The 17,786-nt window shown below is 40.2% G+C and overlaps 1 protein-coding gene across 1 annotated transcript in view; it reads right to left on the bottom strand.

Annotated features, from left to right (window-relative positions):
- The window catches only part of LOC127444804 (NT-3 growth factor receptor-like), a 214,359-nt gene that overhangs the window by 107,284 nt on the left and 89,289 nt on the right, over positions 1-17,786 (bottom strand). Inside the window, exon 4 of the mRNA XM_051704347.1 lies at positions 4,021-4,089. Coding sequence (XP_051560307.1) covers positions 4,021-4,089 — 69 coding nt within the window. The remainder of the gene's footprint in view (positions 1-4,020; positions 4,090-17,786) is intronic.

The following is a 17,786-nucleotide window of genomic DNA, read 5'->3' as shown; positions in this document are numbered from 1 at the left end:
TCTTCCTTCCATTCTTACTTATTTCATTCCTTCATTCCTTTCTTGCATCCTTCCTTGCATCCTTCCTTACCTCCTTCCTTACAATGTTCCTTTCTTCTTTCTTTCCTTGTATCCTTCCTTCCTTCCTTCCTTGCATCATTCATTCCTTCTTTGCAATCTCCCTTCCTTCCTTCCTTTCCTCCTTCCTTTCTTGCATCCTTCCTCCTTTCTTTCTTTCCTTCCTTCCTTCCTTCCTTCCTTCCTTCCTTCCTTCCTTCCTTCTGTCCAGCCTTCCTTCCTTCCTTCTATCCTTTCTTCCTTCCATCTTTCCTTCTTTCCTTTCTTACATCCATAATTTCTTCCTTTCTTGCATCCTTCCTTCTTTCCTTGCATCCTTCCTTATTTCTTTCCTTCCATTCTTCCTTCCTTCCTTCCTTCTTTATTTCCTTCCTTCCTTCCTCCTTCCTTCCTTCTTTCCTTTCTTCTATCCATCATTTATTCCTTCCTTTCTTCCATTCTTCCTTCATTTCTTGCATCCTTCCTTCTTTCCTTGCAATGTTCCTTCTTTCTTTCCTTGCATCCTTCCTTCCTTCATACTTTGCATCATTCCTTCCTTCTTTGCAATCTTCCTTCCTTCCTTTCTTTCTTCCTTCCTTGCAATCTTACTTCCTTCCTTCCTTGCAATATTCATTCCTTCCTTCTTTGCAATCTTCCTTTCTTCCTTGCATAATTCCTTCATTCCATCCTTCCTATCTTGCATCCTTCCTTCCTTCCATTCTTCCTTCCTTCCTTCCTTGCATCCTTTCTTCCTTCCTTCCTTCCTTCTTTATTTCTTTCTTTCCTTCCTTCCTTCCTTCCTTGCATCCTTCCTTCCTTCTTTTTTCTTTCTTTCTTTCCTTCCTTCCTTGCATCCTTTCATCCTTCCTTCTTTCCTTTCTTACATCCATAATTCCTTCCTTCCTTCCATTCTTCCTTCCTTTCTTGCATCCTTCCTTCTTTCCTTGCATCCTTCCTTCCATCCATTCTTCCTTCCTTCCTTTCTTCTTTCCAAATACCTCAACTGAAATAAAGAGTGCTTTTCATTTCTTAATCTGTGCATCCTCGTTTCCTTTCCTCTGCTTCCTTTCCTCGCTTCCTTGCTCCTCCCTCTTAGGAAATGGGAAAGGATGCAAGGACAAGAAATGGGGACGGAAAAATTGAAGCTAAATGGATTTGTAAAATGGAATGTCCTGCTCACTCACATGTCACCTCAAAGTGCCGTCTCTGTGCAGCTGCATTACAGCGGAGAGACTGACATTGTGTTGTTGAAATTTGATTAATTGATATTTTCATAATGAAACCTAATAATTTAAGATGCACTGTAAGTGTGTGACAATTATGGTTTCTTTAAACCGCAAAGGTGAAACATATATTAAGACTGTTGAGTCTGATGTGAAGGGGGAGGATAATTTATGCGTGCGTCAGGTGCTTTGACCAAAAAGTCTTCCATATAGGATGCTCCTGTGCTTCCTTGCTCAAGCATCCTTTGTAAGCTTCCTCTGTCCTCAGTCCTCGCCTCCTCATTGTTCATTTAGAGAATTGATGCATTCTTCATGATGGTGGACTTTGAACAGAGAAGCAAGGAAACGAGGACGCACACTTTAAGAAATGAGAAGCACCTAAATTGTTGAATCCATTTTGAAGAGGTTTGAGGGTATTTACATTTTTAGCTTGGTCAATTTTGCAGGTCTTATTTGTCTTCTTGGCATAGGACTAGGAGGTGTAAATCATCATCATCATTATTATTATTATTATTATTATTATTATTATTATTTGTTGTTGTTGTTATTTCTAATGATTTTGCTGGTGATATAAAATTAAGCAACATACTGAATATTTCATCCATCCATCTATTTTCTAAAGCCGCTTGTCCTATGCAGGGTAGTGCTGGAGCCTATCCCAGCTGTCTCGGGCCAAAGGCAGGGAAACAACCTGGACAGGTGGCCAGTCCATCACAGGGCAACACACACAGACATACACATTCACACTCTCACTCACACCTATGGGCAATTTAGGGTCACCAATTAACTTACCTGCATGTCTTTTTGGACTGTGGGGGAAAAAGGAGCACCTGGAGGAAACCCACGCAAACACGGGAGAACATGCAAACTCCTCACAGTGCTACCCACTGAGCCACCATGCTGCAATATTGTAAATATTTCAATAGTTTAATCTGCTTTCATTTGGCCATTCCATTTTCAAAAGACCATGTCATTTTACTCACATTGTGATCCCTCCTTGTCTGGCAAGAGAGAGAGAATGTTGTTACACCATCTCTGATTTAGTAGTCTATTTACAGTAGTAACTTTAGTAGCAAAAATACAGGTAGAATTGGCAAGTTAAAATTATTCCTGTAAATCAAACTGTCTGCTTCAATGAATCGATTCAAAACTCAGACTAGAGCAGTGAGTCTCCAAATGTTTGTGAACAAAGTGCCCTTGAAGGCAATGACTTTGTTGGATTTATTGCACAGCCTGCTTCATGTTCATCTAAAGTACAGTTTAACCATATCATCAATCACTTTGATGACATGTCATGCAAGTTGTGAACTTATTGTGTAGTTACTCACAGATAATATTGGACAGCAGGAACAGTAGGAACATTCAGATTGTTACATGCTTTCAAATGACCTGAGACGTATTGATAATCCCTGGTCGTTTGTCAGTACCCATGTTGCTTTTGTTGTTGTTTCCATTTACTTCCATTGTTTTGGACATGCTTGACATTATGCTTGGCAATAAATGTATTGTGGGGACTTCAACAATGTAATTTTAGGGTGAGTCTGATTTTGTTAAAGGTATAGTTCCATCAAAAAATTACAATTCTGTCAATTTTACTCACCCTCATGTCATTCTTAACTGTATGACTTTCTTCCGTGCAACACCAAAGGAGAAGTTTAGCAGAATGTCCGAGCTGCACTCTCCAAACAATGAAAGTGGATGATGACCTGGGGCTCCAAAAGATCAAGCTCCAAAAAAGTAGTCCATATGACTTGTGCACTATATAAGTGTTCTAAATACAGTACAATAGCTTTGTGTGAGATACAGACTGAAATTGAAATCCATTGTATGGAAAAGTGTAGCATGGACATTCTGCTATAACTCCTTTTGTGTTCCACAGAGGAAAGAAAGTCATATGCAGTAGGTTTCTAAAGAAATTAGGGTAAGTAAATAATGACAGCAATTTTGGATAAACTATCCCTTCAAAATTAATTTAAATGAAGAATAGATATGGACAAATAAAATGTGTTGTTTGCATCATCAACCACAACATCCCATATCACTGAGGACAGGAAAAGAGCAATGTGCATGGTCCTGATATCCCTTAACACACTCTGAAATTAAAAGCCAAAAATGTGCATAATAAGAAATTAACAAGGACATATGTCTGCGTCTCTTCAAATCGCATTTAGACACAACAAAGAATGAGGACAGGATATGTCAAATTAAAAAAAAGAATTGAATTGTTTTGCCATTTTAAAAGCAACTCAGTGGCACCATGTCGCCACTCACAGTCAATAAACAAACTCATCACTTTATGTACATGCAGACTGCTCAAATATTTGTGACAAACAACAAAATGAGGTCAGGATCCCAGCAGACAAGACCAATACATTTCACTTCCATGTCTTAATTAACCAACACAAGGAACCCAGCTGAAAAAGCATTTCTGTTTCATCAATAATCATTGCTTTGACAGACACAAATCTATTTGAGGGGGGAAGTGGGGGGTAGACAAACAAATTAGTTGGCAGAAAAGTGCTGAAAACATTTCTAATCGACATGGACTAATGCAATCGAGAATTAAGTCTTGATTTCTACTTCCAATTTGGCAGGCGATAGTTGATGATCACAGAAAATCTAAAATGAGAGGTTTTTGAGATTTATCACTGACTGGGGCATTACGCCTTGTTCTGTATATATAGAGTGTTTTAAATGTCTGAAATTATGTTAATTATCTAACATTGGTAAAATACTTGAAACTAATGCAGGGAGAACTTACAGTTCGACAAGTTGAAGGTGCTGGAAGAGCTGCCAGGAGAGTGTCGAGAGAGGGTTCTTTGACAGATTTCTGTGGGGGGGAAAGACACAAAGAAAGAGGGACAGCAATTTATGATTTAGCCATAAACATGTGAAGCATTAACATTAACATGATACTGCATTTGCAACCCACACTGAAAAAAAAAAATACTTTGTGGTGAAGTAAATACAGCAGAAAAAAATAAGTACTTTCTACATTGAATTTGTTACTTTAAGCGTGAATGAGAAAAGATTAAGTAAATTCTACATTCAAACATGTAAAAATTACTGCTCTAGCTTATAAGTAAATATTATTTATGAATGTTTGTTATCTTTGCATTGTGTTGTCATGTATCAATCCTAGAAAACCTTGTCATATGTATTTCCTAATTTGCACTGGGCTTGAATATTTAATGAGCTTACATGGTCTACTGTTTGCATGTTAATTTACACAGTTTTTATTGTTAATTTTTTTGTTTCGTTACGTTTGGTAGCTTCTTGTTTTGTGCAGTCTTAAGATCATTTTCTACTCAAAATGACCTGTTCACGATCCCAAAAAAAATATCTGTTGATTGTCACCTTCATGGAGTTCCCCTTCTGTCACTCACTCGACGTTGTGCTGATGTAGTGACACTAGGGGTCGCCCTTGGGAGCCCCAAACACCTCAGATCTTTGAGAAAAGGCCAATGAGAATTGGCAAGTGGAATTTGCATGCCACTCCCCCGGACATACGGATATAAAAGGAGCTGGCTCGCAACCACTCATTCAGATTTTTTCTTCAGAGCCAAGCGGTTGTACTATCAGCGAGCTGAATACTACTGCTGTTCCATTCACCTCTTAAGAAGCGTATGCTGTTGGATATACAGCGCATTTCCAGCGGCTTTCTCTCTTTCTGTACGACGAGTGCAGATTTCGCCCCTGGGCGCTTCGACAGCGCTAAAAGAGTGTATATTGCTGCTAAAGAGTATATTTTCTCTATTAGAGCACACACATTGACGTTGAATGTCTTTTTGAAGACACGTCTTTATAAAGATGCCTCTCCGTCTTTGTGTGATTCCTGGATGCGGTCGCTATCTCTCCGCTTCCGACGGCCTCGGGCGCTGCCTCACGTGTCTGGGCAGCAATCACACTGAGGCAGCGTTCGTGGATGGTTCATGTTCTCATTGCGAGAATATGATCATGGCAACATTACATTCGCGGCTTTACTTCTTCCGGGGGAAAACCACTCTAGCCGCCCCCCACGCCTCGCTTTTTACCTCCGGGTACGAGGCCGGCCTGGCTGGCGCTGGAGGCAATTTGGGGGCTTCAATGGGTGCGGCTCCGCTGGGTAAATCCCCGCGGACCTCCCATTCCCCAGCACGCTCATTTGCCCCCGGCGAGTTCAAAGAGGAGACCAGCTCACCCCAGGGCCAGCTTAGTGTCCCTTTCGGAGCTCCAGAGCGGGATGAGTGCTCGATCACTGCATTGGAGAGCGTACTGGCGATGTCCGACCTTCGGGTCGGCCCGGCCAGTCTGAGGCTAATGGCGAGATGACCACCATGCTTGCCCGGGCCACGCATGTGTCGGGTTGGAGTGGAACCTTCCATCCTCCCCTGAGCGCTCGCGGCTAGATGATTGGTTCCTGGGTTCGGGGCACCACTCACAGCCACGGGGCACCACTCACAGCCACGATGTCGTCTCTGACGGCCAAAGCCTACAGTTCCGCTGGTCAGGCCGCCTCTGCCCTGCATGCCATGGCCCTCCTGCAAGTACACCAGGCCAAGGCACTAAAGGAACTGCACATGGGTAGTCCTGATCCCGATGTGATGCAGAAGCTGCGCTCGGCGACCGACCTCGCCCTCCGGGTGATGAAGCCCACGGCACGAGCACTCAGGCAGGTGATGTCCACCCTCGTGGTCCAGGAACGCCACCTGTGGCTGAATCTGGCCAAGATAAGGGATGCAGACAAGGTTCACTTTCTCAACACCCCCATCTCCCAGATCGGCCTGTTCAGCAACACTGTCGAGGACTTCACCCAGCAGTTCTCGGCGGTGAGGAAGCAGATGGAGGCTATACAACACATCTTGGCCCGGCGCAGCTCAAGATCCCGTATCCCGTCTGCTCGCCAAGGGCGTCCCCCTGCAGTGGCGAAAGCACAGGAGGCTCTGCCTCAGCCCAAGCCCAGTTCTCGGCCCCAGTGTAGAGCCCCCTACAGGAAGCTGACGCCCCCTGCCTCAAGGGCCGGCACGAGGACCGAGACAGATGACTCAGGGAGCGAGATGTCTGCTGCAAACCCAGAGCTGGTATCCAGACCACTCCATCCCCCAGTGGAGGGCCGGGAGGTAAATCCTTGGTTTCCTTTTCTTTTATGTTCGTCGCACCCCGAATGGGCTGCGGTACCCACATTCTCAAAAGAGCAGTTTCCTCACACCCTGGTACAGTTTGCTTTCAATGGCCGGGTTTATTAGTACAAGGTCCTCCCCTTTTGTCTTCACGAAAGCCACAGAGGCAGCTCTTGCCCCATTAAGGGAAGTGGGCGTCTGCATACTCAACTACCTCGACGACTGGCTGATTCTAGCTCACTCTCGAGAGTTGCTATGCGCAAACTGGGACCTCGTGCTCAGGCACCTCAGCCGGCTCGGCTGAGTTGCATGCATTATGTTTCCCTTTGGGAGGATTACATATGTCATATTGTACATGATTAAACGTGTTTGTAATGAAAATTCAAAACGAGACAATAACAACAAGAGTTCTAACAATTTAATTTAAATTTTACTAAGTTTAAGTAGCATGAATAAAAGTTTCTGTATTTACTTAAATGTTTAAGTTAAATTACTCGCTATAATCAATATTATGTTATGAAGTAGATTTTACTTCATTTTATACCATTGAGATTTACTTAGAAAAACTGTGTGCAAAAACTTAAAAGTGAAATAAAAGTAAATCTTACTAGTATTTTATTTGTATTTTTTTCAGTGCATTTTACTTGCATAATGTGATGCATTTCCAACTTGGAATTTCCAGTTTTTTTTTTGTTTTTTTTTTGTTTTTTTTTACCATCAACATGAAACAATGTTCGTGGCCCATTTCACTTTTGTAATGTGATACATTTCAAAGAGAAATAGGATATTCAATGAGATAAAAATGTAGGGTGGGGCGGACTTCATCTGTGATACTGAAAGTATATTTTCTATTTATAGAACAGAATAGAATAGAATACTTGAACTCTTGACCTGTGAACTGCGAACAAGCTTCTCTCATAGTGCACATGAATGCACAACGGACATCAAGATTTTTGCTGAAAAATAACTTCTACAAAAGTAAATTTCGAGTTGTTTCTCTGCAAAACCTTCAGAAGACTTGGAATATGATCCATATTTTCAACTTTTATTATACTTGTGGGTCCTTTTTATGTGTTAAATCAAAGTTCTATCCACTGCCATTGAAATAAAATAAAACAAAAAACTGCCTGTGATATTCATTAAAATATCTAATTTAGTGCTCCATAGACAAAAGAAAATGGGTCATATGGGTTTGAAATAACTTGTGGGTAAGTAAATTAAAACATTTTCATTTTTGGGTGAACCACTCTTTTAATTATTGGTGAAAGTGTTAAATGAATAAGAATTCAGTATGCACACATTTTATCAAATACAACTCAGATGAAAGAGTTAAAATGAGCCAGAAGGACTTTATGCAACAGGAAATCAGAGAGAGACCCCATCACTGCCAAGAGGGGCAGAGAGAAAAGGAGCAGCTGCAGAGGCTGCTAAGTCAAATCAATAAAGAGAACTTGAGCAGTTCGCCGTCGACAAATTCAGTAAATGCAATGAAAGACTGCAGGTTTAAAAGCCAACAAATTCAATACAAAGAGGTGGTCTGGGACTTGTAAATGGCTTTTAACCAACAAAGCTGAAGGCATGATATGTGGTCGAGGCATTAAAATAAATCTATTGGTTATAAAGAAAGATGGTCATCCGAGATATGAGAAAAAAGATGGAACAGACATCATAGAAATGGTATTGGAAAGGCTGTAATTTAACATGAATCATATTAAGCATCAATATTTGGCCAAAATTGGTAATATAATCATTTTCATTGACGCAGTTCTCTTGGATTCTGTGCAAAAGATGGTTTTAAATGGTCCATGGTCTGAAACCTTTGGTACAATACAATCCAGTCCGTGTTAGAGGAATAGTTCAACCAAAAATTTAAATTCTGTCATCATTTACGTACTGTCATGTCGATCCAAACTAATATTACTTTCTTTCTTCTGTATAAGACAATTTTTTGACGAACAATACTTGCTCTCCTATAAACATGTAAGATTTAAGTAAAGGAACTTCTCTCAAGCACTCTCATGAACTTCCAACGGCGGCAAGATTTGCACAAAATAATGACTTACATTTTGTGTTGTTATTCATCAAAACCTATAGTATGCTTTCAGAAGATATTGAAAGCGACAAACAAGTCATATGGACTACTCCTATGATACTTTTGCATCCTTTTTTAAGCTTGAGAGCTGAGTCACTGCAGTTTTTTTTTTTTTTTTTTTGAGATCCACAAAACAAAGTCGTATGGCTTTGAAACAACATGAGGGTGAGTAATTGATGACAGAGTTGTAATTTTTTGGGTAAACTTCAGTATTCCTTTAAACAAATATAATAAGTTTAAAGCCAAGTATGGACATTCTCCAAAAGAGTGTTATAAGTCATAACGGAGACCTTTTGCTCAATGCGAGTGCTCTGACATATTGCGCTTTCATGTGCATTAGAGACCAGGGTTTGAGTCTGGTCTGGGATGAGTCCTCTCTCACTCAGTGGAGCAGACTGAGGTTTTGGTTTGTTATCAGTGTCCTTGTGCAAAAAGATCCTATATAAAGTGTATTGCTCAATGATTCATGTAGTATAATGAATCATGAATAATGTAGTATAAAATAAGCAACAATAAAATCACTGTTGATATACAATACATACATGACAATTAAAAAAGCTCTCAGCACTGCTAGTTGTGTTTGCCAAAGCATCTATCACTATTACTATTGCTCATACCAAGGGTTAGGGAATTGAACAAACCTTCAGCAATTCTGCCAGGGCCATTTCTGAGCAAAGCGAAATCCTACTTGCAGGCCCCTGCAATCCCCCTCTGAACCCCCCCTCTTATTGAGCCATAACGGATGCCTGAGTCTTACTCGCAGCTTTCAGCATATAAAAAAAAAAATACATACATAAAAACCTTGCTTTGCAGGGCACCCTGGTGGCTCGGGGGCCCTTAATGCTCACTTACACCGCTTATAGCTAGAAAGGGCCCTGACTTCCGCACACACCTCTTTCTGTATCATTTGTGCTGCAAACATGAATGATACCTCAGATCGTGCAGCTTGCTGAGGAGATGACTTTTCTAATCAATTAGAATTCATCAGGAGGACGATAAAGCAAGTGATAAAATCCCATAACTTTTATATGATATGAGATTCATAAAACATCATATAGACTTGGGAATGGGCTCTTTTGACTTGGCTCAGTAAGCAATGCTCTAAAAACCCACAGAAGACATTAGCAATTGCATGATCATGCCCTGGCAACCACCCACAACACCCTAGCATCATGGCGGCAAATCTTGCACAGAGAAGTACCACTCACATTTTCTTCTGAAAAAATAAAAATAAAAATAAAAATAAAAAAATAGCTGAAGTTATGGGAGCTTGCCTTACAAGAAGATTTTTTGACTAGATGACTGACTATTTCTCAGGGTCATTAGTAACTCTTATGAGTTTTATAACAAGCACTGCTAGCAGCCAAAAACCCGTCACCATAGCAACAAATGCTCTGATGCTGCCTGATGCAGGGAGAGGGGTTTGTTGGCTTTGAGGGCTTTAAGGTATCAACACAGCCCTCCTGACACACACCCTTTTTCACTCCTTGTGAAGCCTGTGAGTATTAGCAAAGTCTTTCTAGCAAGTCAGTCCACTGTCGGCCATCTTTGGAAAGCTCCCGGAAGGCTATTTCCAGTCATGCCAGTGCAGCCCCTATCTACTTGAATGGCGAAATGCTGAAATCTCAAAAACGGTTGTTCAAGATTACGATCAAAGAGCATATTTTGAATCAGCAGTAAAATCTGACAAAACTGGTATCATACATTTTGCTTCTTTACCTCATATTACGCTATAAAACACAATTTATGAGCATGTGTGTTCTCGAGTTGATTGACAGGCGATGTCGGTATCTAAAAGGTGATTGGCTCTTTTACCTGTAAGGTGGGATTTCCTTTCTACATCCGTTGACTGTTGGGCACTTAGAGCTCCTTGGTTGGGCATTCCAATTTCTTCCATTCATTTTAACAGAAGTGGCCTGTCTCTGCTAAATAGACTCTGGTATTAGTCAAATTTTGCAACTTCCTCTCATTTCCTGCCTCAGGAGTGCCTGATGGATTCTTATTAAACTGTGTTGCATAAGTCAATCTATCTATCTATCTATCTATATTTATGGGTGTTACTTGAGAGTGATATTCCAGACTCAAGAAAAGTGTGTGCATGTTTTTGACTGTTGTGCTTGAATATTCATCTTCTGCAGTTGAAAGATGGGAAAGTGTGGGACGCAGGCTTCCACACAGTATGTTCTGTTGTATAATGCACATGTTGGCAAATGTAGCAATGTCATCCAGGTTTTCCAAGTACACAGTAAATGAACATACTGCATACTGCAGAAATAGTTGATGTAGTATGTTACACATCACAGCCTTACCTTATTTGCCCCTAAAGGCTACGTAATCAACATGATCACACAGGAAATTGACATGCTGCTTCTGAATGTTCATGTACCCTGAAATCAACCCCATTACTGACAAGTGGCATCCCCCATCAGACATTTTTGCATCAATTCAAACATATTCACCGTTCTCTGTGGCGCTACTGAGATTGTGTTGTGCGACAAGCCTCAGAGACACAAGTTCTGGTCCTTTGGTAACCAGGAAGTAATCACGTGATTTGGAGGTTGCACTTTTGCTCTAAAATAAATTTTTACTATACTGACGGTTAGGTTTAGGGTTGAGGTTTTGGTTAGGACGATTAAAAAGGTTAATAAAATGTGCATTCCTGTTGATTGTATTGCAAAATTTACAATTAAAAATACACCTTTCCTTTGGTGCCACCCTGTAGACGTTTCACCTCAACAACACTTCCAGCTTCAGCCACTGGGAGCAGTGGTTAGAATTTCGGTTAGCACAGATCGATTTCAGCAGCAGAACCTTTGACCTAAAGAGATAAGAGAGTCTGCTAAATGCCTTCAATGTAAATCTAAAGGTTTTGGTGTGTTTGTGCAAAACCACATGAACATTTCAGGAGCTTCTCTTTTAAAAGGTCATCTTTCAGAACTGTGAAGACAGATGTTAGTGAAAACTGAACAGGGCGGATGATAGTTAACGAATTAGGAAATAAATTAACTTGGCACAAGTTGAGTAGGAAGACACAGATTATTTCATGAAAAATTTAAAAATGTCAATGTAGGAGACAGATACATAAATAATCTTGCTTAGATGTGGGAACATACGCATTTTCCATTATTACACACAAACGAACCAGTAAGCCCTTTTTTCTTCATAGGTCACATAGTCATTTGATGAAAATATTATTACAAAGTTACTGTTCAAATATTTCATTTAACCCAGTGTAACTAAAGCGAGTAGGGATACGGAATAGAGTGCAACAGTGCCCACCCTTTTTTTCGAGCTGTCTTGGTTCAATAATTATTTTTTCTATATTTTTTATAAAGTCCTTCATAAAAGAGTTTTGCATGTACAAATACAAATTAAATACAGTTAAAGCTGCCCCATTGAACAATCATTATGAGCAATAGTACACAGCTTAGTCTATTTACAGTATATTCATCCAATATACTGTAAATAGACTAAGCTGTGTATTGCACATAATTATTGCTCAATTGGGCAATTTAACTGTTCACGAGATGGATAGCCGGAGGGAAAAAACTGTTCCTGTGCCTGATGGTTCTGGTGCTCAGTGCTCTGTAGTGCCGTCCAGAAGGCAACAGTTCAAAAAGGAAGTGAGCTGGGTGAGTGAGATCCAGAGTGATTTTTCCAGCCCTTTTCCTCACTCTGGAAGTGTACAGTTCTTAAAGGGAGGGCAGGGGGCAACCAATAATCCTCTCAGCAGTCCAAACTGTCCTTTGTAGTCTTCTCATATCCGATTTCATAGCTGAACCAAACTAGACAGTTATTGAAGTGCAGAGAACAGACTCAGTGACTGCTGAGTAGAACTGTATCACCAACACCTGTGGCAGGTTGAACTTCCTCAGCTGGCAAAGGAAATACAACCTCTGCTGGTCCTTTTTCACAATGGAGTCAAAGTGGGTCTCCCACTTCAGGTCCTGTGAGATGGTAGTGACCAGGAACCTGAATGACTCCACTGCTGTCACAATGCTGTTTAGAATGGTGAGCGGGGTCAATGTTGGGGTGTTCCTCATAAAGTGCACTATCATCTCCACTGTTTTGAGTGTGTTCAGCTCCAGGTTGTTTTGACTGCACCAGTGAGCCAGCCATTCAACCTCCATTCTGTATACAGACTCATCGTCATCTTGGATGAGGCCGATGACAGTAGTACCTTCAGGAGCTTGACAGAGGGGTCTTTGGTGGTGCAGTCATTGGTATACAGGGAGAAAAGTAGTGGGGAGAGCACACATCCCTGGGATGCACCAGTGCTGATCATACATATGCTGGAAGTGAATTTCCCCTGTCTCATTAGCTGCTACCTGTCTGTCAGAAAGCTGGTGATCCACTGACAGACAGATGTAGGAACAGAGTTTTGGTGTAATTTATTCCAGAGAATAGCTGGGATGATGGTGTTGAAAGCCAAACTGAAGTCCACAAAAAGGATCCTTGCATATGTCCCTGGTCTGTCCAGATGTTGCTGAATATGATGCAATCCCATGTTGACTGCATCATCCACAAACCTGTTTGCTCAAAAAGCAAATTGAAGGGGATCTAGAAAGGGTCCAGTTCTTTCCTTCAGGTGGGCCAACACCAGTCTCTCAAATTACTTCATGACCACAGTCATCAGAGTGACGGTTCTGTAGTCATTAAGTCCTGTGATTTTGGGTTTCTTTGGGACAGGAATGATGGTGCAGCATTTGAAGCAGCAGGGAACTTCACACTGCTCCAGTGATCTGTTGAAGATCTGTGTGAAGATGGGGGCCAGCTGGTCAGCACAGGATTTTAGACAAGTGTGTGGAACACCATCTGGACCCTGTGCTTTCCTTGTCTTTTGTTTCTGGAAGACACGGCACACCTCCTCTTCACAGATCTTAAGTGCAGTTTGAGTAGCAGGAGGAGGGGGACTGCAGGAGGTGTTGATGTATGTGTGAAGTAAAGGTCAGAGTGGGTGTGGGATGTGAGACTAGGCCTTTCAAATCTACAGTAAAACACATTCAAGTCATCAGCCAGTTGTTGGTTCCCTACAGTGTTGGGGGATGGTGTCTTGAAGTTACTAAAGTCTTTTAGGCCTCTCCACACTGATGCAGGGTCATTAGCTGAAAAGTTGTTTTTCAGCTTATCAAAGTGGCTTCTTTTAACCACTCTGATCTCCTTATTCAGTGAGTTCCTGGCCTGATTGTACAAGATTTTATCCCCACTTCTGTAAGCATCCTCTTTGGCCTGACGAAGCTGCCTGAATTTTGCTGTAAACCATGGTTTGTCATTGTTGAATGTTAAATAAGTCCAAGTAGGAATGCACATATCTTTACAGAAACTGATATATGATGTCACAGTAACTGTGAGCTCGTCCAGATTGGAGTCTGTAGCCTCAAATACACTCCAATCAGGGCAGTCAAAGCAGGTTTGTAGTTCCAGCTCATTGGCCACCTCTTTACACTCTTTACTAGAGGTTTAGCTGATTTTATTTTCTGCCTGTTGGTTGGAAGAAGATGAACCAGACAGTGATCAGAGAGTCCCAAACTGCTCTAGGGACAGAGCGATATGCATCCTTTATTGTTCTGTAGCAATGATCCAATGTATTTCTGTCTCTGGTGGGGCATGTAATGTGCTGTCTGTATTTTGGCAGTTCACAGGTGAGGTTAGCTTTATTAAAATCTCCTAGAATAATTATAAGCGAGTCCGGTTTTGTTGCTCTGTGTCTGTGATCTGATATATCCAATATATACCGTATAAGTAGCTTGAGAGTGTAGAGGTGACTGACAAAAGATGCATTCACAATGTGTCATGGAAGTGCACGGTCACTACTGGGCTCCTCTGCTGCATGCAGTTTGTTGGCCACGATTCTTTGATTAATGGATTTTCCCCCTCAGGATCATGGGTAGTGTAGTTCTTCAGCAGGAATTCCGCTGTTAAACACAATTTTAAAGTTGAAATAACTTGGGCGGACGGCCTCCACTGAATCAAATGCCATCAATTAACAACATCAGAGCTCAAGGTAAAAGTTTTATAAGTTATCGTTAATAATTTCCATACAGAAAAAAAGAAAATCATAGTCCAAAGGTACATGCATTTAAGATGATTCTGAAGTATTTTTAGTAACAGCCAAATGAGAATGTATCGCTAATTGCGCATTTGATTTCTATAGGAGAGTGATGTACACTGGCTGCCAAAAGTTTGGAATAATGTACAGATTTTGCTCTTATGGAAAGAAATTGGTACTTTTATTCACCAAAGTGTCATTCAACTGATCACAATGTATAGTCAGGACATTAATAATGTGAAAAATTACTATTACAATTTGAAAAACAATTCAGAACTTCTTAAACTACTTAAAAGAGTTCTCATCAAAAAATCCTCCACATGCAGCAATGACAACTTTGCAGATCCTTGGCATTCTAGCGGTCAGTTTGTCCAGATACTCAGGTGACATTTCACCCCATGCTTTCTGTAGCACTTGCCATACATGTGGCTGTCTTGTCGGGCACTTCTCACGCACCTTACAGTCTAGCTGATCCCACAAAAGCTCAATGGGCTTAAGATCCATGACACTTTTTTCCAATTATCTGTTGTCCATTGTCTGTTTCTTTGCCCACTCTAACCTTTTCTTTTTATTTTTCTGTTTCAAAAGTTGCTTTTTCTTTGCAATTCTTCCCATAAAGCCTGCACCCCTGAGTCTTCTCTTTACTGTTGTACATGAAACTGGTGTTGAGCAGGTAGAATTCAATGAAGCTGTCAGCTGAGGACATGTGAGGCGTCTATTTCTCAAACTAGAGACTCAAACTAGATGAACTTATCCTCTTGTTTAGTTGTACATCTGGCCTTCCACATCTTTTTCTGTTCTTGTTAGAGCCAGTTGTCCTTTGTTTTTGTAGACTGTAGTGTACACCTTTGTATGAATTCTTCAGTTTTTTGGCAATTTCAAGCATTGTATAGCCTTCATTCCTCAAAACAATGATTGACTGACAAGTTTCTCGAGAAAGCTGTTTCTTTTTTGCCACTTTTTTACCTAATATTGACCTTAAGACATGCCAGTCTATTGCATACTGTGGCAACTCAAAAACAAACACAAAGACAATGTTAAGCTTCATTTAACGAACCAAATAGCTTTCAACTGTGTTTGCTATAATGGCAAGTGATTTTCTAGTACCAAATTAGCAATTTAGCATGATTACTCAAGGATAAGGTATTGGAATGATGGCTGCTGGAAATGGGGCCTGTCTAGATTTGATCAAAAATGATAGTAATTTTTCACATTATTAATGTTCTGACTATACTTTGTGATCAGTTGAATGGCACTTTTATGAATTAAAGTACCAATTTCCTTCCAAAGCAGCAAAATCTGTACATTATTCCAAACTTTTGGCCGCCAGTACATTGATTACTGTTTGCTTTTATTTTCCTTTTTTATGTATACACTTGTTAAAAGGATATTTGTCTAGAGATATTTTCACTGAAGTGAGAGATATTCTCCTGTGTTTAAGTAATGTCTCTTCTGTTTGATCTAAAATGTTTTTGAATGATTCATAGTATGCCTCTTGGCTGCTTATCTACTGCAGTTCTTAATATTCTGTATCTTTTTGATACCTGAACTTTAAAAAAAAATGTATATACAGTATATACATTAAACTTCACAACACTCTGCAATGTATTAAATGTGATTTATTCTATACTTAATTGCAAATAAAATGGTACCTGTTTGTTATACACACCTTTATTTTTATTAATGATCTCTCTCTGACAGTGGCATTGTGTTTCCAGATATTAATTGTGGTCACACCCTAATAAAAAAATAAAAAAATAAAGTACAGAAATGTAACATGGTACTACCATGTGTTTTGACATGCCCCATACATTATTTAAAGTAGCTTGAAATACCATGGTATTCACCAAAGTACCATAGCATTACAATCTGATACCCATTTGATTTTATGTGTGAGCTTTTTTTTGTGAGAACAATGATATGTTTTACAAAAAGGAAAATACGGCACAGCATATTAAAAGCTCTGAGCACAAGCATATACTTTAACTTCACTCTGCAACTGAAAAGAATAAAAGGAATAAGAAGACTGTGCATAACCTAAAAAAATAAATCAATAATATGGAGACAAATGAATCATCATTCATATGTGGTACAGCTCACAGATTTTCAGCTGCTGTTTGAAGCTGAACTGTTTATGTTTCAATGTGGGTCAGTGAGGACACAATTTCAATACTGCTATTTAATCATAGATTGAGAGGCAGGCAAGTGATTCAATGCTAATTATGTGAACCATGTGGAGTGGACTACTCTGCTTAAAACAGGAAACCGAGGTCATTGGTTGTGAACTAAAATGTTATTTTTATAAATGTTATACAGTATACTGTTTATGCATAACAAATGGCCTCAATTTCCTGTTTTAAGCAGAGTAGTCAACCTCCACATGGTTCGTGTAATTAGCATTGAATCACTGGCCTGCCTCTCAATCTATGATATCCAGTGTTGCGTGTAACACATTACAAAGTAACACATTACTGTAATAAAATTACATTGTGCGATTACGTAGTAATGTGTTACACATTACTGTAATCTAATTACATTGTGCGATTATGCAGTAATGTGTCACACATTACTTTTAAAATTTTTAAATTAATCTGATTACAATCACAGCTATGAATAAAATTACATTACTTGGATTACACATTTATTGGTAAGATAATAATATTAATTAAGTAGAATGCATTTTAAAATGTATTGCGTTCCTATGTTAGTACTTTTATATGTGTTGCTGTGTAAGCTAATGAGCATTTGCTCTAACAAACCACCATGGCATAGAGGACACGTATCGAGGGGATGGCAGATGAGTGAGCGGCGTTACTATGGACGCAGTGGAGTGAAGTTGGTTATTCATACTGAAAACGAAAGTGAAGCGTTTCAAGTATATATGCGCTCACAATCAATCTTGGCAAGCGCTGTGTCAGCGTGCTCTCAGCCCTGGCTGGAAGAGAGAGGCACGCAAGGCTGGGCCGGCGACAAATCTCCGCGCTCTACCCCATCCTCACGCGTCTCCCTCGTGCGTCCCTATGCAGCTGCTGCGGGAGGAGAGGGAATCGGATTCGTGCGTATATGGAAAGCAACTCTTTCCCGTCTGACAGAGGGATATATCGCTCATAAGGTGGAAACATTTGCCGAACGGCATTTTTATGTTCTTTATGTTCTTTATGTACTGTACACAATAAAACACAAACACAATGCAATAGCGTTACAGATACGCAAGTGATAAAGAATACTCAATTCATCCAAGCACAAACAGGGAGGTAGAAATAATCCACTCACTGTAAAGTTGTGTA

The sequence above is a fragment of the Myxocyprinus asiaticus genome, chromosome 1, assembly GCF_019703515.2.
Source record: "Myxocyprinus asiaticus isolate MX2 ecotype Aquarium Trade chromosome 1, UBuf_Myxa_2, whole genome shotgun sequence".
In the NCBI taxonomy this organism is placed as follows: Eukaryota; Metazoa; Chordata; class Actinopteri; order Cypriniformes; family Catostomidae; genus Myxocyprinus; species Myxocyprinus asiaticus.
This window is presented reverse-complemented; position numbering and strand designations above follow the sequence as displayed.